Raw genomic sequence first — 23,229 nt, 5'->3', positions numbered from 1 at the left:
GGGCAGGATGCTGTTGACAGAATTAAGCCCTCTCGTATTGAGGAGTGAGGTTTCTCTTGCAGTTTAATCCATTTGTCTCTTTATCACCCCTTTCCAATTGTCAGTAGTTTATTGTGCAGCCATGCTTAATTGTTTGTGTGAAAAGCAAAGCCTGCATGCTGTTAAATGAAATGTTGGAGATATATTCTTTTTCTGGCGATCTTTCTCAGTTGGCTTCCGTTTTGTGCGTCATTCAAACAATAGGTTGTTTTTTCTTTTTAAACCAAACACCAAACATGTGCTGAGCTTCACACATGATTCAATGGCTCTCTTGTCAAAAAGTAATTGCCACAGTGAAATTATAGAAAAATATTACTATATGTAACATCTTGCATACGCAGTTAATACTTGATTCTTAGCTGTATTGAATAAACTGGAGGAGGAAATAAACAAATCGGACCTTAAAATTTCATTCAGTGACTTTTGAGCCATCCTTGCTATCAAGTAATTCATAAAGCCATTGTGTGCAGCACAATCAAATCTAACTACCTCTGCTTTCTTTTTTGTGTGCCAACCTTGTGCCAGCTGCTTTGACCTAGTTTAAAATGAGAGTGGTTGTGTTTTTACATCTTGTTTTTTAGCTTCTTTCATTCTGTTGATGCTTTTAGATCACTCTGCCTCAAAATTAAACAGGCACGCTGTTTAATTTCGATGTCCTCTCTCACGCCTGTGCTAGATCCTTATGGGACATCTCAGAATCCCAGTTCACAGCATTAATCCTCTCTGCACACATATTTCATATCCCTGCAGAAGAGCTTACCGTGTGATGTTGTGACTCTTTGATTCCCCTTTTCACTTTTGAGAACATCTGATAAGGATTCAAAAGGGATGGAAAAGAGCTGAGTACAAGAGACCAGTTAAAATGAAGATTATGAATATATCCATTTTCCACACCTCTGTGCCAGCCATATTTATACACCTTTATCAAATATCATAAGCCATTCCACTGCACTTACCCCCTTTTCAAAAATATTTTACAGTCAATGAGGCTAAATCTGATTTTGACCTTTTTAAATGACCATTTGGGTGAACATAATGTCTCTACCTCTTCTGTGATTGGCTGCATTTGACCACTAGCTTGTTTTCTTTGTCTCCCAGGGCTGAATGAGTGTATGATCAACAACGGCGGCTGCTCCCATGTCTGCATGGACCGACCAATCGGCTTTGAGTGCCAGTGCCCCGCTGGCTACCAGCTACTGGATAAAAAGACTTGTGGTGGTAAATAAAGAAACTTTAGATAGACAGGCAGATATATAAAAACATGAGTGGCAGGTCGTCTGCTGACCAAGCTACTTTGATTGTCAGCGTGTACGTGTGTTGTATTGCTTTGGGCAGCTCTCAGCTCTCTGTCTGTCTTTGTATAATGTGCCCAGCCTGTCACTCTGACAGGGAAACTAGCACAGTCATACTATCTCTCTAATACACACATATATACTCTGTCCTTTACACCCTTCCCCATCCTTTTAACACTGTTTCCACATCACACCCAAGGAAAAAGCCTAAGATCTGCTGGAAGTCAACAGGGACACGCCCTTTCTCCCTGTCGACTTCTTTTCTCCCATTACCTGAATGACAACATGTCTGTGTGTTTCTCCAGCACTTTCAGTTATATATAATGTGCATTATAACTCACCCATTCCATCTGTTTATTCTCAAAAATGTATTGCTATATTAATATTTTGGGAATTAAGTTTCCATTCTTATATAGTGCAGCACACAAGGGTAAATTAGTCACTGTCTGACTGGGTCTATCTCTCTCTGTTTTTCAATCGATTGATAACCTCATATCCCTCTTCTCCCTGCAGACATTGATGAGTGTGAGAACCCTGATGCTTGTAGCCAGATCTGCATCAACTACAAGGGAGATTTTAAATGTGAATGCTATGAAGGCTATGAGATGGACCCTGTTACTAAGACCTGCAAGGCAGAAGGTGAGTCGCAATGCTCAATTATCAACAATGCAAGGTGTCTGGGACTGTGGGATTTCCTATTTTGAGGCTGAAAATGAGAAGAAGCGATTAGTCAAAATCTAGACATGGATCCGAAAGGATGCCTAATATTCTGAATGTGTTGTGATTATACTTCTTGTTCCTGCAAAATAGGGTGAATATATTATTTTGTTCCTTTTATTATTTATGCAGTTTATAACTTACATAGTTGCTGCCTCCTAGTCCTCCTAGTTCACAAAGCTGTGTTGTACTGTTAATAACAAGACTTTCTCTCAGATATTGCGCTGCCTCATTAGTGCAACACTTCACTCTCAGCTTTTGTGCCACAGTGTCAAAACCCTCCTCATGTCATAATTGCATCTTTCTTCTGTTAGGTTCATATCATTGCTCTGCACTTGCTTGTGTATATGACATAATTGCTAAATTATGTTTTTTTTAAAAGCAAGCATCACTTAGGCAACCACTCAGTTTTTCCCAGGCCAAATCTGTCCTCCAGTGTCAAGTAACATTAGACAGTTTCATGAGTGACGAACTGATGTGTGCAACCATGCTGAACACTTATAATTAGGTATAGCAACTCTTCAGGGGTACCTGGCTGAGTCACTGTGGAGGCTAATTACATCAAATGGAAACTGGTTAGGTGTGTTGACAGTTGTCGGACTAGTGGAGAACAAAGTAAACTGCTAAGAGGCCAATTCAATTTCTTTGACCTCTAACCATGGCCAAAAGCTATTAGCAAGAGGCGTACACAGAGAGGCCAGTTTATATGTTTACACTTCATTTCCCCAAAAATGTTCATTATTTAATTGGCAGGAAACAGTGAGTTAAATGAATTGTGGTGATTTAGTCCCTGTGGCTGTCAAATGCTGTGATTTCATTTCCCTCAATTAAGCTGAGCTGATATCAAAGCTCAGCACTCCCATGTGTGCGTTTGTATTTGTACACACTGGATATGTGTTTGGATTTTATCTGCCCCCCTGCCTCTGTCTGCACTTGTGTATTTCTCTGTGCATCACTGCCCAGTGTGTTTGGTATCAGTTCATCATGGCCAGGAGAGAACTGTGTCTGGCTGTGTGTCAAAAGCAGCGGAAGCAGAATCACAGTGAATGCAGCAGTTCCACCGCTTGGTTTTGCGGCAATGAAACCTACTGCTGCCGTGACAGCCCATTAAACCAGCAGGGGACCCTTTTCCCATTTAGAGGGGTTGGAAATGTTGTCATTCTAATGGCCAGTTTTGGGGGACACTTAATCTGACCAGCACTGTCATCATTCAGACTTTGTGCTGGGAGAGGAAGGAAAAGGAAGGAAGAGGGGACGTGCAGGGGTACGATACTACAATGAGGCTATGACACAGACTGTCAAAAGGGAAACTGAGGCGAGGGAGCCATTAATGAGAGAATAGCATATCTGCCTCTGGAGATAACTGGCTGCAGCTGTCATCCTATTACTATGCAAAGTCAGAAATAGATAGGCCTAATATAGATGTTACAAGACAAAGGTGGGCTGTGGTTGCCAGCTAAAAGTGATAAAACCTTCCCTGCGGGCAGCTATTACCCACTTGGCTTTTTCCTGCCAGAATTATAAGGAAATAAACATGAATGCATGATAATATAAATGCCTCTACGCCCCCTGTTCAGGTTTGGGGCTAATTAAAATGCATCCTGAGTGACCTAATCACAAGTGGACAGCTCTAAAAATAGGTGCGAGTGCATACAAAATGAAACAAGGGCATACTGTGGTGTAAATGCTCAGTGCTAATACCTATGTGTGCTAATACTGTAGAATGACAAAGCTACCAAACACAGTCTATACCTGATCTGAAGACGCATAAACTATCTATTGTGTATCTCTCTATGGCAATGTTGTCGGTCAGTCTACCGCTTTGGTGCAGACTGAAATATCTCTTCAACGTCTGTAAATAATGTACACAGGCATGTATGGTCTCCAGAGGATGAAGCTACTCGCCTTTAATGATCCCCTGACTTTTCCTGTAGCGCCACCATGAGGTTGACAGTTTTAGTTTTTAGTGACAAAGGGATGGATTTCAATGACCTTTTGTACAGGCATCCATGCTTTCTTTTGAGGATTAATCATAAAGCCTTTTGTTAATGCCCTAACTTCCTCCTCTAGTGCCACCAGGAGGTTAAACTATTGTATAGCTCATGTCCCCCTTTAGGATAAATTGTACTCACTGGTGTTTGGTGAGCCCTTCTAATCTAGTGCCATAAACTGGGCAAAACTTCAATTTGTCCAATACTCTAAGTTTATGAGTAAATACTTGCGTAACTCAGATGTGGTTTGTATTCAGTGATAATTAGCAAATGTTAGAATGCTAATACAGTAAACTAAGATGCAGCAGCACTTAGCAGCAGCATTTTAGCATTGTCGTTTTGAGCATGTCAGCATGCTGATGTTTGCATTTAGCTCAGAGCACTGCTGTGTCTAAGTACAGCCTCATTGAGCCACTAGCATGGCTGCAGACGTCTTGTTGTAGCTAGTAGCGGTCACAGTTTCCCTACTGATAAATCAAAGGGGAGTGGGAAATGTAAAATCTAATCGCAAGTGATCACATGAGGTGTGTGTGTGTGTGTGTGTGTGTGTGTGTCTATTTAGTTCTACCACCTGTGTGAAAGTTGACAGTTTGCTGTTTAAAGAGGTGCTGCCGATTGCTAAGGTATTACTGATCTATATTTGCAGGAGAAGATAATAAAGCGTGTACAACTTAATGATGCATGCAGACACACTGATCAATACAACCATTCAGCATTTTTTAATGAAGGATTATTATCCCCGCACTCTTGATAGAGGAGGATATTGAGCTGTATTACACAAGCTTTGTTGTGTCATTTATCTGTTTAAAAAAATGACATTAAGAGTATCGACTTTGGGGCTACAAATATGCAGCAGCACTTTAAGCTGCAATGCTTTTTGACACTAAGGCTTCACCACAGTGTTATTACTGTAGAGCAATGTCTACATCATCTCCTGACACACAGCATTTCCCATCATGGTCAACCGTCTTATCCAGCACACAAACATTTCCATGCTGTGCTGAAAAAAACAATCTCTCAGGCTTATAGGGATCTTCTTTTTGTATGTCCTTCATTTTCAGCAAAATAATGCTGTGTGTTTTGGGTTATATTATTGACACACATGCAGGTACAGCCATTACTTCTTATTTCTAATCCAATCTAAATCCAGACCATGTTTGCTCAGAATGTCTTTAGTGGTTAATTCGGCTAAAGGTTAAAAAAAATGTATTACACTATACTAGCTTGCTAAATTTGAATCCTATAAGGGGTGCTGTGCATAGAGCTCTTGGACAAGAGAAGTTTTCTAATAGGAGATAATGGCTTGGACCCCTCTTCTGGCCCTTTACCAAATTATCAAAGCTGATTTGATTGGCCATTATAACTCCACTTACCAATAAAATATTCCTCTTACTAATGTATTCATCCTGTTACAAACCCTTTTCTAAATTGCTTTGCCCTGTGACTGTGATTGTAAAATGTAGCTGGCTAACTCATCTATACTAAGGCTGCAAGTTCACACAGGCATTTGCCTATCGTCCCATTTTTACAAAAATAGGGCATTAAGTATCCTTTGATTTGTGTGCAGGGAAGAGCCCTTACTTGCTGTTCACCAACCGGCATGAGATCCGCCGCATCGACCTGGTGAAGAGGGACTACAGCCAGGTGGTGTCCACCCAGAAGAACGCTGTGGCTCTGGATCTGGACGTGGCCAACAACCGTGTCTTCTGGTGCGATCGCTTTCACCGGAAAATCTACAGGTGATCTTGAATTTGAAAAAAAAAGATGATTTTACAATTTTGAATTTAGATTTAGATTTGAAGTTTATTTGTAAGCAAAGTTATGTTTACATTTACTGTTTCTCACCGAAACGTTTCCTTGAGGCCAGTTATGTCATGTCTTACATTGCAGCATGCGTCAAACATTTTGACTAACCGTAAGTGTTCATAATCTTTAACGTGTACTTTTTTATACTATTTTTAAAGTTACCAAGAATGTTATACTTCTGATTTTAAACTAAACAATCTAAATGTGACATTACAGATACTTTATATGACAAATATTATATTGTTGCACCCTCACATGTTCCTCTATTTGATTTACTGAGCATCTCCTTGTTCAGTCTTTTGACGTTTTTGAAATTGAATCAACTGAGTTGATGGCTTTCTATTGTTACCCCAACTACATTTTGTCCCCAGAGTGTATTCTAATTGGAGCAGCGTTCTCTTCATAAAATGGATGTTAAAGAGTAAAGATCTCTGGGGAAAGTAAGATTGAAATTCTTGTTCGGGAGCACAGCTGCCTGACCCTCACCTCACACCTCTGCCGGGGCCAAATCATTAGCGAGCAGGGCAGCCCCGGAGTTAGGCCTCGTCTATTCTAATAAGTGGTCCACCTAAGAAGGATGCTAACCCCCGGATGAACTTGCTTAGCGCATGGCCCAAGGCAACAGCTTGTATACCGGTCCCATTCTCCACTCTGCAGTTGCTTTACACCAGAGTGGAGATCGGAGAGTCAGTCGTGATGATAAACAATCAATTGGCTATTCACTTGTCCTGCCACTGTCCTGTATGTGCTCATATATCCACTTTATGTCAGCTCACCATTTTATCCAATTCATGTGCCAAAAAGACTTTTTTGCTTACTTTAGACAAACATAAAAGCCATTTAATGGTATCATCATTCCTTCATTCATTCACTTATAGTTACAGTCAACTACTTTTTGGTAAAAGTTTGTAAAATGCTTAACGAATGACTAGTATAAATGGACTAATTATCACAAAAAATTGCGCCCCACCAGGCAGTCAACATCCCTCCACTACACATTGATTTTGCACTAATGGCTAGCTTGCTGTAGAGAATGACTTACATATTGTCCTCCCCTTGAAATACTCCCTGCTCCTTCTCTCCCTTTACCACCCTCCCCCTTCCTCTGCAGTGCCTTCATCCATGAGGCCAGTGACCCCTCTCAGCAGGTGCCGCTGCTGGAATCTCTCCTGCATACCCCTGTGGGTCTGGCTCTGGACTGGCTCCAACACAACCTGTACTGGACCGACTCCGGCGACAAATCCGTCTCCGTGGCCTCAGTGGACGCCACCAAGAGACGCGTCCTCATTAACACGGACCTGAGTGAACCCCGGGCCATAGCGCTGGATCCCCACCACGGGTAAGGACTGGAGGATGGGATGTGTGATCCTTGTTCAGGAACATGAAATGCCTTGAAACCAAGCATTGGCCACATTATGTAATACCCAGTATTGAAGATACAAATGACAGGATCAATAATTACAGTCGTTAAACAGTTATCTCTATTGGTCATTATAGTGCTAGCATCCACTGACCTATACATTTTTTAATGAATGCTAATTACTCAACTGTATGCTATGAATTTACATAACAATTTACAGTATGTCAGCAAAAAATAGTGTCAGACTGAGTTTATATGGGTTCCCCTCCCCTGCTGTATATCTCTTTGAATATGCTGACACACACTATACTGATCTATTTTTTATTGAAGATGATGTTCCATGACCCCAGATAAAGATTTGTTAAGTGATTTCAGCCCGGGACCCAGGAAATTAATAAACATAATCCTCCTCTGAGACCACATCTCATGATAAACATAAGAGAAACCATCTTGCTGTATGTGGGAATCCAGAATAACAAGCCTGTGACCCATTTAGCATTCTGACTCAATAGTTTTTCAGAATTTCTGTCCCAGATGAACGCTCTTAATCTAGGAAGGTATAGGAATGTGTGCCAGCGTGTGCTTCTGCAGCTTTTGTGTTCTGGTGATGCAAACCCAGATGAAAACAGACACAAAAATAAAAACTAAAATAAACCGGCACAGAGCCTTAATCGAGGCATTGACACAGTGGCATCTCCTGCACATTACAGACCCAATCATAACTGCTCAACAGGAATCCAGCACACACAGATTTCTTACTCTGACACCGAATGACAATTTTGTCTTTGCAGGAAAATTCACTTGATGTCAGCAATAAACATTTACATAGAAATGAGTTTGCTGCTGTGATTGTTGACTGATATTGCCCAATAACCATTAAAACTATACAGAACTTATACAATAACATATTTTTACATTTGGTGGTTTGAACACATGGGGGGTGGGTTTGTTTACGGCTACCACAAATCACAGCCATTGTTGTAAAGCACTGATGATGTACAAAGTACTAAACTTGAATTGAATACACTGATCTAATTATTTCATAATGAGTTGTCTTGAATACATCTGAAAGCAGAGGTGGTGGTGGTGGCGCAGTGGATATGACACATGCCTTTGGTACATGTATCTATGTATCTACCCACTGCGATACATCAACCAATGTGTCCCTGAGCAAGACACTTAACCCCTAGTTGCTCCAGAGGCGTGCGACCTCTGACATATATAGCAATTGTAAGTCGCTTTGTATAAAAGCGTCAGTTAAATGACATGTAATGTCATGTAACGCTTCACTCAACACACAATTTGTACGAAAGATAATACTGTTACTGCATTGCTGGTCTTTTGACTTGTGTTGTGATTTCATGGTGCTGAACGGACAGCTCCCACAGAGTGCACACTACTCAGATCTGTTGATTTGCTGCAGTTTGTTTGTCACTAACATGTTTTTGTAATATACTGTACCTAGTTGTTATTATTAACATACATTTCAATTTCTATTCCCCCTTCAAATCCACAGTTCCACAAATTTCACAGGTGCTACATCGATTCGGAGTCAGTGTTGCCTCTGCTAATAGTGTTCAGTATTAGAAAATAAGCCTTTTTTCAGCTGCTTTTCCTTATTGTTTGCAGTTTTATATAGGATTGTTCTACAAATCGTTGTATATTGCATAGGCAATTTTTGCTGACTGACTTGTTAGTACCTAAAAATGTGGCATAAAATTAGTAAATCAACCCCCTGGTGTCTGGAAGCAGTTTCTTTTTCTTCGTCTTTTTTTTTTTTCTTGTTCCAGACAAACTAGTTGATTGGAAAGTGTCTCAGTGCCTTTTTAGTTTGAAAAAGGGAAGCCATATCATTATAAACAGTATTATGCTTGTGCAGTATAAGACTCCAGAAAAACGCGATTATGCGATCGCGTAGTTCAATGCATAATCAGCCAAAGTCCGCATATTTATGCGGGGGCCGCATTTTTTTCAAATATGTCGCACTTTCGCCGCATAAATTGCCAATTTACGTGCAACATTTTTTGTTGCAAAACAGTCACATATTACTTAGCAGAAAGTTGAAACATGTTGCCATGGGAACGTTATGAAGTGACGTAATTACGCGACATGAACATTATGGAAAAGCAAGGTGTTGGGGGAATCACTTTTTTTTCTCTTTTTTCGTCAAACCGCAGTATTAGCAAGTTCCCGCAATTTCATCGCATAAAATTGCATAAATATCACGCATATTCCATCGCATTTTTTATGATAAGATTGTTACCTTTACATGTCCTGCTGACTGCAGCAGCACTACAGTACATGAACACTCCATTTTACCATAATAGGTATGCTTCCTTTGTTCAATCCAGCTTTATGTACTGGTCAGACTGGGGCACACGAGCCAAGATAGAGAAGGCCGGGATGAATGGAGTGGACCGACAGGTGCTGGTGGCTGACAACATTGAATGGCCCAATGGCATCACGCTAGGTAAGAGGAGAACAGTTGTTTTTTCAACTCAAAGTAAGGAAAAAAGTTATTCAAATTATAAGGGTAATGTTTAATGATAATGGCAAGAAATAAATTAATAAAGTAATCACAGTTGCTTTTAAAATGACATGTGAAGTGTTTGAGAAGTTAGATATTGGCACAGTGAAACTTGCGGAGTAATCGTGAGAATCTGACATTTTAAAACGTAATCAATATCACCTAAAAGGATTTGTCGGTCAGAGTGCAAGAGTGCTTACCGCAAAGACAATCAATTTCTACTCAACTTGAAAGTCTGATCCACCTGTGTGTGTGTGTGTGTGTGTGTGTGTGTGTGTGTGTGTGTGTGTGTGTGTGTGTGTGTGTGTGTGTGTGTGTGTGTGTGTGTGTGTGTGTGTGTGTGTGTGTGTGTGTGTGTGTGTGTGTGTGTGTGTGTGTGTTTCTCAGATGTAGCCAACAGGCGTCTGTACTGGGTGGATTCAAAGTTGCACCTTATAGCCAGTGTGGACCTGAACGGAGCTCACCGCAGAACACACATGTCGTCCGCAGAGAGACTGGGACACCCCTATGCACTGGCTGTTTTTGAGGTTTGTGTGCAACTGATTTTTTATGATTTTGGGCTGTTGTCCATGGTATCACCCAGCCTCCCACATCTCATCATATCTACATCTCTCTAATTAGCATCACAGGGGCCTGCAGTGTGACTGGGAGTCTGAATGTAATGACTGTTAAATTAAATTTACTGTATGGTGTGTGTGTGTGTGTGTGGGGGGTTGTGCGCGTTTGTGTGTGTGTGTGTCCTTGTGTGTTTTCACTTGTGGGATTGACTGGCTGAGCATAGTAAACAGAAGGCAGCTATAGGGAGTATAGAGCAGCCTAAAGCAACCCACACACTCATGCTTTTGGTCATCAGCAAATCTGCTGCCTCGTGGCTTCTATATTGTGTGTGTTTATGCCTGTGTGCGAGAATGCTTTTGCTTACACACACATGTCTGGCTTGTCCCTGTTGTTGCCACTGCAGCAAAGTCCCAGCCAGTTTCAGATCACCCAAATGGCCTATTCCCCTGTGGGACTCCTCTCAAGGGGAACTGGTCTCAGTCAGAACACAGATACAGATTTCATTCAGCAGCAGACCAGATTTACAAGCATGGATTTGTTAAAACATATCCACTTGGGTTCCAATTACATTTGTTGTTGCGAAGGGGTCAAAACACCAACACTGGATTCAAATGTCCTTATTTTCACAGTAGAAAGTAAAGAAGCCTCAACTCTGCAGACCTGATCTAAAAAGCGGAGGTGGAGGAAAATTCAGATCCAAAGTAACCAGTAACTGTCAAATCCATGTAGTGAAGTAAAAAATACAATATTTCCCTCTGAAATGTAAGATAGGTATAAAGTACCAACTAGTCAACTAAAGTACAAGTACCTAAAATGTTTGAAGGCTCTTTCACACCTACCTCGTTTGGTCCAGACCTTTGGACTTTTCAGTTTGATCCATTCCAAAATTACAGGTGTGAAACCTCCCCCGGACCAAACAGCTGAAATGTGGTCCCACGAAAAGAAGTAGCCTCGATCAAACTGAACCACGGTCCGGTTTGTTTCTAGTGTGAAAGCATTTTTTGGATGGTTTGGACTTTGTGGCCAAATACAGGAAGTTCTGGCAGGCTATCATTGTGTTATAAGAGAAGCATAGCTCCTTTAAGGAATAGCTCACTGCTTAGTGTGTATGTAATGTGTGGCTGAGCAAATGAGTGACGTGAATGCGCTTAGAGAAGACAGCTGTCGGCAGTCAGAGAATAAATTAGTTTACTTGTTAAGTGGTAGTAAATGTACTTGTAGGTTCCACTTTGTCTCTGAATAAATGCTGCAGCTCCTCAAAACCCAAGTCAATTTCCTGTGTCTTGCTTCTTAACAACGCAACAAAACTAAAATAGCTGTGGTAGCATGGGGAGAGCAGGAGTCAGTTGGAAAAAACTCACAAAAATTCCGACACCAGAGAGAGGATAATAGGAGAGGAAGGGGAAGCCCGTATCGGGAGACATGGCTCGCGTATGTGATGACAACAGGACTTAATTATGTCATGTATAGATCTTTAGTGCACCTGCATAACCAAAACTAACCGGATCAAATGTATACAATGTAACAAAAACATGAACCTTGGTTTGGACTTTCAGGTGTGAAAAGGCCCTTAAATTCAGTACGTGAGTAAAATGGATTACAGGTGCAGTACATTCCACCACTCTCTTGTTTCTTGCACAGTTTTAACCTTTAAAAATGAAAATACTAACAGAGGTAAGCTGTCCAAAGCATCACCTTGTGGATTTTTCTTACTGTACTCTGCTGTTAGTCCAGCCTGCAGGCAGCACTGTACTCACAGAAACAATGATAAATTCCCTCTGGTGTAATACATAATCGATCCGGGGCTTCTCTGCTCTCTGCCCTGCTGTGGCAACAAGGTGACCTTCTTGTTCAGGATGTTGAACATTCACCGGCCCTGTGTTATTGAGTGGAGCTTGTTGTAGTGTACATCACATTACCATCTCTTTCTGACTCAACGACTGACTGACTCAACACAAACACACAAACACACACACACACACACACACACACACACACACACACACACACACACACACACACACAGACACTCGTGTGGCAAGGCCTATTGTCTCGCTGGAGATTAGCCTTTAGTTTCTAAGGCAACTGCAGAAAATGTCTTTTTTTAAACTGTTGAGGGAAGGAACGGGGGAAACAAAGCAATCAAATCACTTAATAAACAAGCATGGTTAAAATTGTCCTTTGAGCTACGATATTTTGATCTAAAGAGGATGTGTTTTAATCATTTAAGACCAATAAAAAAAGCCACATGATAGATTGAATTTTCTTCCACAATAAGAAGTCACACTTCCATTTATTGCCGCTTACTGCATACTGTTGCACTTGAATTGAATTAAAACATGTCTTATTTACCCTTAAACCTCTGCATTTGCATTTCCTTGATGGATTCATTGCCTCATTTTATTAAAAGCCAAATGAACAAACTTTCATCTGCACAAGATAATGAATTTTTCTGTGTGGCAACAAATATTTATCAAATTCCACTTGCCCTAATTTTCTCTCTGTTATTTTTCCTCAAATAAATTAGACTTGTGAGTACTCTGAGCTATTTACAGCTGTTAGTGCTGTGTGCTCTCCCACAGCATGCATCTCATATGAGGCTGTTCACAGTGGTGCTTTGGATCACATCAGCATGCTAACATGCTCACAATGACAATGCTATCATACTGCTGCTTAGTAGGTATAATGTTTATTATGTTCACCATTTTAGGTTAGCGTGTTAGCAAAGTACAGCTGAGGCTGTTGGAATGCCATTAGTTTCGCAAGTATTTGGTCACAAGCACAAGCCGAATATAAACCAAACGTCAAGGCAAATAATAGACCACATAATGGTGCTAGAGAAAAATTAAGGGATCATTGAAGGTATTACAGTTTGTTTCTGTTACGGCAATCTATCCAATATTTTTTGAGACATCTCACCTAAACCCACAAATGTTCACAGGAAAGTCAAAGCATGCCGCTAGCATGGCTAAAAATAGCATCATAAATAGATCCACTAGTCCAGGTGACTGGGCGATAGCATGCTGCCAACAAATCCAACAGAATTACTTTAATACCAAAATCATCAGCAATAAAATCACAACAAGTCAATGATGCTTGCACTTCCGAGTTTCCCAAAATTCATGAAGTGACCATCTTCTTTAGATTGTTGAATTAGATGTAAGTTGTAGTTGTCCTTCAAAGGTTACCAACCGAGCTGTTGGAATTGCAACCCTGACTAACTTGTTCTGTGTATTACCCATATTATTAAGACAATGATTTTCTGTGTTTCAGGATCGTATCTACTGGACAGACAGAGACAAGGCGGCGGTCTTCATGGCCAACAGGCTGACCGGACAAGACATCCACACGCTGGCTGAAAACCTCAACGACCCCCATGATATCGTGGTTTTCCACCAGCTCCGCCAGCCACAAGGTGTGTGTGTATGTGTGTGTGCACAGTACAAGTGAGGGACTTTGCATGTATGTCTGCACGTCTGTTCACTTCCCTCCCCTCACTGTGTGTTTCTGTGACCGTGCTCCCTCCGTGGATCCATGTCGACCCAGGCATATGAATAAATGATGGTGAGGCTTGTGACTGTGGTGGAGGGATCAAAGCATTAGGAGCAGCAGTACATTCACACATCTGTCAAAACCCTGCCCACCGGCCCGGTTTTCTCACAATCCAGATTTTAGTTGAACTGAACAGAGCTCTTAATGATGAATGGGATGCCTGTGTATTTCCTTTCTTGTGTGTCAGTTTCCATATCTATCTCTGCCTGTCTGTCTCTTTTTATTCCTTACTTCAAGTACATGCCCATTCATATTTTAATCTTACACTGTGTTTCATCACCGGCTTTCCAATTCCATCGTCATACCGTACATACCTGTCTTTTTTTTTGTATCCAAGCAAGACTTTAGGATGAACACAGTGGAGTTGTACCCGGCCCAGTAGCCCAGGATCTGGATAATGTTTACAGCAAGTTACTGTATAATGCCAGATTTTACTCTTTGAATTCTTATAGGTTGTGTTTACGCATTGTAATGGGCTTTGTTGTCGTGTTCACAGTGGGGAACAATAAAGTGTGGCAACTTGTTCTGTCTCTCTCTGACTCTCTGCTATCTCCCCGTGTTGAATAAGTGATAATCTTATTTATATAACCATAACTGTGTAATTCTCCATGTCTCTCTCTTTCTCGCTGTCACGGTCTCCAGGCCCAGACAGCTGTAATCTGGGCAGTGTGGCCAATGGAGGCTGTGAGTACTTGTGTCTAAAGGCTCCACAGATTACCGAACACTCACCCAAATACACCTGCGCCTGCCCCGACGGGCAGGACCTGGGTCCTGATATGAGGGGCTGTGTGCCAGGTGAGCTTGTTTAGGAGTGTTAATTGAGAGTATTAAGTAATCAATAGCACCTAAAAGGATTTGTTACTGTGTAGAAAATCAGATTTTTCTAGATTTTTTTATTTTGTGTGTTTTGTATTTAATGTAGCTAATATGTCTTGCATGTATTCTATTTTGTATTGTTACCAGCTCAGCATAAGTAACTAATAATAATTTTCAAAAATGAATTTACCTGTTATTTCATATTATAGGTTTAATGTATTTTATGACAGAGCTAATACACATGCAATAGATGATTTCATATTTGATATGATGTAGTAGGTATTAAATAATTATTAAATCATTCGTTTTTCATTAGTATTAAATAATTATAAATGATTAAATATGCTCCCTTCAAGCAACATAGATTTTGAACCTGTAAGTAGAAAAGATAGTTGCTAAGCAACACATACAGGCGGTGGATACAATAGCACGGACCACTATGCAATGTAATGCACTCTAACACCACATCCTTGGAGCACATAATACATCTGTTGTATCTCGTTGCATTATGATATACAGGTACTGGGTCTTATGAGCGGTGAATGATATGTTTGTTATGGATCTTACAACAATAACTCTCGAGCTAAAGGTTTCTATGGTGCTCTTCCTTTCTTTGCAGCAGCGCCAAGAAATGACATGACACCGACCTCTTCCCCTCCTACTGGATTTACACCTGGCAACAGAGCGACTGTTGCGGAAGAATTCCCTCCGCCCTCAGGGGGAGTATCGCAGGCGGACGCCACCCCCCACTTGACCACAGCTCCCTCTGGTGCCCCCGAGCCCCTCACACCCGTCTCCACTCTTAAGCCTTTGTCGTCACAAGAGTCAAAGGCACTGGGCTCCCACTACACCGCCACCGCTATGGTCATCTCCACCACAGCTGCGGGGGACAGCAGCGTCTCTCAACACTGTAAGTGGGCTGTGAATTCAAAATAATGTTCAGTGAATTCTGCCTGTGTGTGAAGATACTGAAAATGCTGCTAGTAATCTGTCTATAAATCGGGAAATCTCAGTGTGTCCTCACACATCCGAGTACAGCACCCACACATGCGCAGTACAGCAGCGTCAAGCCAGGTAGGTCAGGAAGGCCACCGTGCCGCCGGATACTTTACAAAATAAAACAAATTTAACAAATTTCAAAATAAAACACCCAGGTTTATGGTGATTTTGTATGGTAAAACTGCCTGTGACCACAGAGTACAAGTTCTGCCTCAAATGTTTAATTGAAGTAAAAAGACAGGCATTATTAGTTCTTGGATAGTTTAAGAAAAAATATTGCATCATATTTTTATATGTGATATTTTGTGAGTAGAATCAGAATCTGCAATGTTTTCTGTCAGGTAAATGTAGGAGTACAATGTTGTCTTCTGAATTACAAGTACACAGTAGGCAGTAGTATACAGTTAGTTGCATATTAAGTGCTTTGGGGTCCCCCTGTAAGTTCTTCCGGAGTACAATGATTCTGGAGAAAGCTAGCTGCAATACAGGAGGCCAAGCAATTGGCCCATTCCAAACAGGCATGTTTTGAACAGGCACTGCACTAGTACTGTAATTAGGTCTCATTTAGTGACGTATACTGGTAAGCAGATATGTAAGCATTCATTCCTCATCACATTCTTTCATTCACTTCTAGAAATCCAGCACAGTCATGTGCCTGCTGGGGTCCTCTGTATGATTCGCAAAAGGAAGCATGTCCTATTTAGGAGTTATCAAGAGATGGGGTCCAATTCTCTAATGAAGGGGCACTTTCACCTGAGCGTCCTCATCTCTTGCCAAGCACCACATTCTACAATCCTATTCACATTCATAATGTAGCTAACAACCTCAGCCTCAATGTAATAATGACATTAAAGTGAGGTATCTACTAGCCCCAACAAGCACGCTCGACTGACTTTAATAGGACTGATGGATGGTACCTTGTCGCCTTGAAAATGTCGTCTTTCCCTCCATACATTGGGCTCTGTGTCAGCTGCATGGTGTTTGTATGCCTGTGAGGGCATGCATGCTCTTGCGTAACTGCACATAAATAAGTGTGTTAGTGTATGGTATGTTAATGAGTGTGAGGTGACACTGGAGCCTGATGGAGGCCTGGATGGATGAAGTGTAGAAGGTCAGGGGTAGTGTCAAGATCACACTCCAGCAAATGCCAAGTAACTCATCATTTTCCTCTCCCTCTTTCATTTTTATTCCAAACTCTTTTGCACTGCATCTGTCTCTCTTTGTAAAACACTGACAGCCGTGCACGCACGATCAGTTGCTCCCCGCCTCTCTGTTTTTTCTAGGGGTGTGCAAAAAAATGTATTCACATTCGAATCGCGATTCTAGCTCTATCGATTCATAGAATTCCAAAAATCGATTGATATTTATTTATTTTTTATTGTATGTCTACTGCAATCACATGGGAAAAGTAACTACATTTACATACTGTGAATCGTTTCTTGAATCGAGAATTGTTTTTGAATCGAAAATCTTGAGCCTAAAAATCGATATTGAATCGTGACATTTTCTGAATCGTGCACCCCTAGTTTTATCTCCCTTCTCTTCCACTGGCTTTCCCGTCCTGCCTCTCCTGCTTATCTCTCACTCTATTCCTCACACATTCTTTTCATCCCGTACGCTTCCTCGCTCTTGTCCTCTCTCGCTCTGCTGTCTTTTCTGACTCTTGCTCATACTTCTCTTTCTTGTTCCATCTCTCTCTTCAGCTGGAAACGAGCATTTCCTTCTGGGCGAGAACCTGACAGTGGCTGTTTTGGGAGTGGTCATTCCCATCGGTAAGTAACCGGAAGCCTTCTTGTCTGTGTGTGTCTGTCCACATTAAAGGCCTCCAGGGCTGCGTAAAGCAACTGTCTACCTGCTGCCTATGGCCACTCTGTTTGTAGTCCATTCACACTTACCCTGCTGTGGCAGGATGAGAGAAGTCTGGCCCACAGGTCTTCCTCTCTGAGGTTTATCAGGAGTCATTTTCTTTGTGTCTGACATTTCTGCCACACTGCATTATCCACTTCACACTGTGTTGTTGTGTTGGGCTCTGCTACAGCCAGACCTTATGTCTCTGTGTGGTAAGCATAATATAGTGCAGCAAGAAAGCACATAAAGGTTGGTGCAACTCAATTGTAAAAATATGTTCTCGCTTACCACTAATAATGGTATCTAGCCATCCAGCTAGTTTTGGTTTTATTTGCCCATGTTTTTAAAACCAATGCAATGGAGGTGCATGGAACCAACCAGCACCCCCTTAGTTACTTGCTACACCTGTCCAGATTTCTGTTCTCACATGGCACACATGCAGTTTACAGTGATAATGGTGGCACATTTACCACTCAACATTCTAGGTAATTTTTAAAACAATAGGTCCTTGATTTCAGACAAAGGCAGCTTCTTATTTCTAGCCGGTGACTGTCGATTTTGGCAGCTGAAATGACAACTGTAGCAACCGGATTTTATCAGCTGTAGCTAGGTAGCTAATTAAGCTAACATTAGCTCAATGAGTTGGTTGAAGATACTGTCTGTGGCTAACTTTAACTAGATAATACTTGATGGCTACATACATGATATCGTGATGTCCCAGGAACAGGGTCCGCATTCTTACCAGTTGATGATGCATGTTGACGAGTAACAGTATTGATGTTGATTATTAATTGTTGTTTATTGCAGCTTGGAGCTAGTTAGTCCAAGTATTTTAAGGACAAATGTAAGATCAGACTGTTATTTGTTCTAACATAACTGTTTGGCTTCATAGCTCAATTTTGTTTGTGGTGCTGCAGAGCATTTTAAAATAGCATTAAAAAGTTCAACAGCAACAGCAACTTTTTCCAAAAAAGATGTCTGTTACTCTGGATAATGGAAATACCCTTTTAAAGATGAATATTTGATTAAAATATTTGTGTAAAGCTCCTACTTTGACACCACTTATTGTAAAACATATATAAAGGCTGTAAAAAATAAAACATACATACAGGGTATGTGGAGACTCTTCTGTGCATCTTCGAGGTATAAACAAGTAAAACCAATGCAGCACCCAAATTAAACAAAATAAGTCAGTCAATTAGTTCAGATGAACTGTTCTCATGATATACTTCGTAAGGTGAACAGACAGTACAGGAGAGAAAAAAGACCATGAAAGCTATATGGGTGCTTTATTGGTGTGATCTAATAAAGCATCATTAAATCACATTGCTTATTCAAGGACACATTCGCTGAGGATGCGTTGCCAAGAGATTGTGATGTAATTTGATGGTTACAATTTGTACTCCCCAAGGATAGTTTAAAACTAATTTACTCCAAAGCCAGGCCACTGATGGTGCTTCACACAGCTGAGTTAGAGTCTGTTAAAAAATCTGTTGGTTGGTGTATGAACCGGCTTTGACCCGATGTTTATTCGAGCCACCCACACACACAACCTCTCTATCGCTGCCCCCTGCCCTCTCTGTGCCCCGCATGCCTGTTCTGCTCCTCTCTGCCTCTCATTTCATGCCATGGACTCGTTATGCCTGGTTAACGCTCCCCCCCCTTCCCGTGTCCCTGCCGCTGTGTGTTAAACGCATGCAGTTCCTATCGTTGCCACAGTGGTGTTCGGCCTGGTGTGCGCCGGAGTCTACCTGGTGTGGCGCAACTGGCGGCGCGACTCCACCAAGAGCATGAACTTCGACAACCCCGTCTACCGCAAGACCACTGGCGAGGGCGAGGAGGATGAGATCCACATCGGACGGACTGACGGCATGGGACACCATGCGCACCACCACCCGTACCCACAGGGTGTCAACATGGGAGTTGTAGGAGCAGGAGGTGGCACATGCCCGCAGTTCATAGCCCTGCCACTCGGGGGGAAAAGAGCAGCAATATCGCCCCCGCGCGCGCGCGCCTTTGGGGGCGCGCGGAGCCCCCTTTTCTTCGGGGGGGGCCCCCGGGGGGGGGGTTGGGGGGAAGATGGCCGCTCAGGCACACGCACACACAGTGAGGTCACGGGTGACTTGGACTGAGTTTGCTGAAGGTACGAACAACATATCATAAAGTATTACATGCAGCCATTTACAGACATGTCCTATGCCAATTTCCATTTCAAAAACAGCAGAATTAATAAGACTAACATGATTCTTTGAAAAATCCTTTCTACCTTTTCTGTGCTGGAGCTGGATCTACTTTTTTCTCCAGTAAGAATTATTTACAGAATTATTAGTGTTATGTGTTCCCAACATTGACCTAAACTAGAATATGGAGTCAGACTGGTTCCTGTTTTTGAGTCTTTTGCATTGATAACTTGAGTGAGGTGTGTGTGCTGTGTGTCCCATATTTTGTGACGGGGCTGGTGAGAGGTTCTGTTTAATATGTATTAATTTGGGCTTTGTGGTTATTCCTGGTGGGCTGTAGAGCTCTGGGAACACTGTTTAGGAAGGAGGAGCTCTGAAACTGGGACAGCAACTGCGTTGATGGGACAATCTGTACAGATTCATGTTAGAATCAATCACAAATCTCATAAATGTCATTACTGGAGCTGTCTTTTATAGTTTTCCTGGATGGGTTTTCTTTAAAAAAAAAAAGGTTCCATTCTGATTGATTTTAAAGAAAGGTTACCACCCACATGATGTGCTTTCTCTCTGGTTCAGAGGCAAACATTTTAAGAGTGAGTTGTCTAACATTTCGTCGTGCAGTTTTTATTTAACCTCCAACATCCCAGAGTTGTGGGAGAGCAGATTTGCGGAGTGGAAAGGAGAAAATTGAGACATATAAGTATTTAGACCTATGAACAGAGGATGTGAGGTTAGGTGGAAGTGAATTTTGCGCAGGAGTTGTGTCTTATTGTGACTTGTTTAGATGTTAAATGGTTTGAGAAAAGCAATAGACTCTAGCTTTTAGTCAGGCTGCAGTGTTTTGTGGTTGACAAGTGTTAAGAATTTTATTTGATCACCTGCTTTTGACTGTGACAAATGCGCACATAAATACACACGGGGTGCAGTGATAGCAAATTCACGCTGCTCTCCAGAGGACGGAGACAATGTGCACTTGCCCTCCGAAAACACAAACAGCATGCATAATTGCTCACCAGCTGACAATGCAGCCATTCATTGTTCCAGGCAAAAAACACACACACAAACACACACACACACACACACACACACACACACACACACACACAACGAATGCATGCACACATTCACAAAAGCAAGCTGGATTCCCCTCCTCCTGAGATGGCCGATATCTGAGCAGACAGTTTTGGATAGTGCCATGTGGGAGGGCCCAGCTGGTGGCTGCATGATGAAAAAGACCCGTCATGTGATGTAACAGAAAACAAAAATCTGACTCTGATGTAATGAGGTTAAGACCAACTTGTCCTATCAGTGAACATGTTTCATGCTGGTTTAGTCACATCATTAACTGTCTTTGTGTGTGTGTGTGTGTGTGTGTGTGTGTGTGTGTGTGTGTGTGTGTGTGTGTGTGTGTGTGTGTGTGTGTGTGTGTGTGTGTGTGTGTGTGTGTGTGTGTGTGTGTGTGTGTGTGCATGTTCATCATTATGCATGTGAGTGCTAATGTTCATCCCACAGCCATATTTGAACTGTTTGTATGCTCTTTGTTGCACAACCCTCTTAGAATGCCTTCTGTATTGTGTATTGCATGGAAGAAAACAGTGTGTGAAGGTGTTTAGATACACAGGTGTGTGTGTGTGTGTGTGTGTGTGTGTGTGTGTGTGTGTGTGTGTGTGTGTGTGTGTGCGTGTGTGCGCGCAACAGTGTGTGACACTGGAGAAGCTTTGAGGGTGCTTTTTGATTCATTGATTTGTAAATATGTTTTCATAAGGTTTTTGATAATGTATTATACAATTATGTAAAAGAGAAGATGTACATAAGATTTTAGATAAAGTGTTAACAGGTATATTAATTTATTTGTATACAAGGAGAGCACTGCATTCCCTGATTGTAAGAAATCAGAATTATCCACCAAAGTGGTTTGTGTTGTTTCTTGCTGTGCACCATTTAGCATCCTTTCTGTGTGTGACCCTTTTTTCTTTGGTAGACCACGTAAAACATGATGTCCCCTCCCGAAAAAACGCTTCCCAACCTTGGTGTTAATGAGATGATTGATTTTTGTTTATTTGTGCCTTTTTGTTTACTTTTTTGTTCTGTAAGTTTTTTCATGAAAAGGACAGGGATAAGGCATCTACTGTACATGCAAAGATAAACTGTATGAAGACCAAACTGGTTCCACTTTTTGATTTTCTGTAATGGATTACTTTTGAATATCTCTATATATTGATATATAAAATCTGACTGAAAATTTCCTTAATGTGTGCCGTCTTTTCTTCTACAAAATATCAAATGTCACAGACTTGCTTCTCAAAGAGAATACTTTTGTGTCATAGAAGATCTGCAATAACATATTAACCTATTAAGTTTCCTTTCATATTTCACTTAAATTAGTTGTTTTAAGGTAGCACTTTTTTATTTAAAAGAATGGGTCAAACAACTGTGTGTAATGTGAAAAGGTGTTAGTACAGTAGTAACTAACTCAGATTTATTTCCCAACTCTGCACTTCTTCTCAGTTCTAGGGAGCTTTAAAGCCGGTTCATTGTTTTGGTTTATGGGTCCTCACACCACACCCTGTTTTCAGCTGTTTTTAGCAAAGAAGCTCTGATAAACCACCCTGAGCAGCACCAAATGGCAGACAGACAAAGTTAGCAACTAGCCAATGAACATAGATGAGAATTTAGAAGCTAAAAAGACCGATAATTTCAGTAGGATTTGGTCAACAAAGCTACAAATGAGTGTGTGTTAATATTGGACTTACATTCATTCAGTCACTTTAAATGAATGTTAATAATGCGAAGTGTTTGCTGTAAAAAGATAATTGTTTTCCAACACATCAACCTTAGTTGTTTTGTGTCAAATGTGTGTGATTTTAAGCTTGAATGGAATTCAGTCACCAGGTGGAAAAAAACCTCATGAATTCAGCTTTTCAGACATCATCACCTTTAGGCAACAGGAAATGTCTCCTGATAAGGTACTGTGTGTTTATGTCTTGTTTGAGTGACTTGCTAACATGTAGCACAAGTAGAGCCAGCAAACTGACTGAATAAGTCAGTCTTTTTTTCTTTCTTTTTTAAAGCAAATTCTGTCTTAAAAGGAAACTCCACCTAAATTTAGAATTCCAATATGTTATTTCCATGGCCTAGAACATTTGTGAACATGAGCTACTCTCTCTCAAAGCCAGAAAGCAGAGAAGTAAGGCTCAAAGTTGTGATGTTACCAAGTATAAAGTCTGGAGTTTCTCCATAGATGAATGGGAGAGACTTTTGTATACCCAAATTAGCATTATTCTATTATAGTGTTGTACCCATATAATCACATCTTTCCCAATTCATTGTCAGTTCCAGACTTATACTTGATGACATTGTTTTATCACTAGTTTTTGGATTTGGGAGAGAGTTATTCATGTTTACTGATATTTTTGGACCGTCTTTGACCATAGGAAATAAGATGATTTTGAAAAATGGGCGTAGTTCCCCTTTAAGTTTGCTACCATTAGCTGCTAGGCGACTCGTCAACTGGCCAAGTAAGGCCAGTTAAAGTTCGGCTTTT

The 23,229-nt window shown here is 41.2% G+C and overlaps 1 protein-coding gene across 1 annotated transcript in view; it reads left to right on the top strand.

Moving 5' to 3' along the window:
• Nucleotides 1–17,031, top strand: part of LOC120568348 (low-density lipoprotein receptor-related protein 8-like) — a 75,994-nt gene extending 58,963 nt beyond the window's left edge. The window contains exons 8-17 of the mRNA XM_039815775.1: nt 1,138–1,257; nt 1,845–1,970; nt 5,607–5,778; nt 6,957–7,184; nt 9,557–9,675; nt 10,120–10,259; nt 13,564–13,705; nt 14,485–14,637; nt 15,278–15,568; nt 16,895–17,031. Coding sequence (XP_039671709.1) covers nt 1,138–1,257; nt 1,845–1,970; nt 5,607–5,778; nt 6,957–7,184; nt 9,557–9,675; nt 10,120–10,259; nt 13,564–13,705; nt 14,485–14,637; nt 15,278–15,568; nt 16,895–16,983 — 1,580 coding nt within the window. The 3' untranslated portion in view covers nt 16,984–17,031. The remainder of the gene's footprint in view (nt 1–1,137; nt 1,258–1,844; nt 1,971–5,606; nt 5,779–6,956; nt 7,185–9,556; nt 9,676–10,119; nt 10,260–13,563; nt 13,706–14,484; nt 14,638–15,277; nt 15,569–16,894) is intronic.
• Nucleotides 17,032–23,229: the final 6,198 nt, after the last annotated feature.

This window comes from Perca fluviatilis, chromosome 11, assembly GCF_010015445.1.
Source record: "Perca fluviatilis chromosome 11, GENO_Pfluv_1.0, whole genome shotgun sequence".
Lineage (NCBI taxonomy): Eukaryota > Metazoa > Chordata > Actinopteri > Perciformes > Percidae > Perca > Perca fluviatilis.
This window is presented reverse-complemented; position numbering and strand designations above follow the sequence as displayed.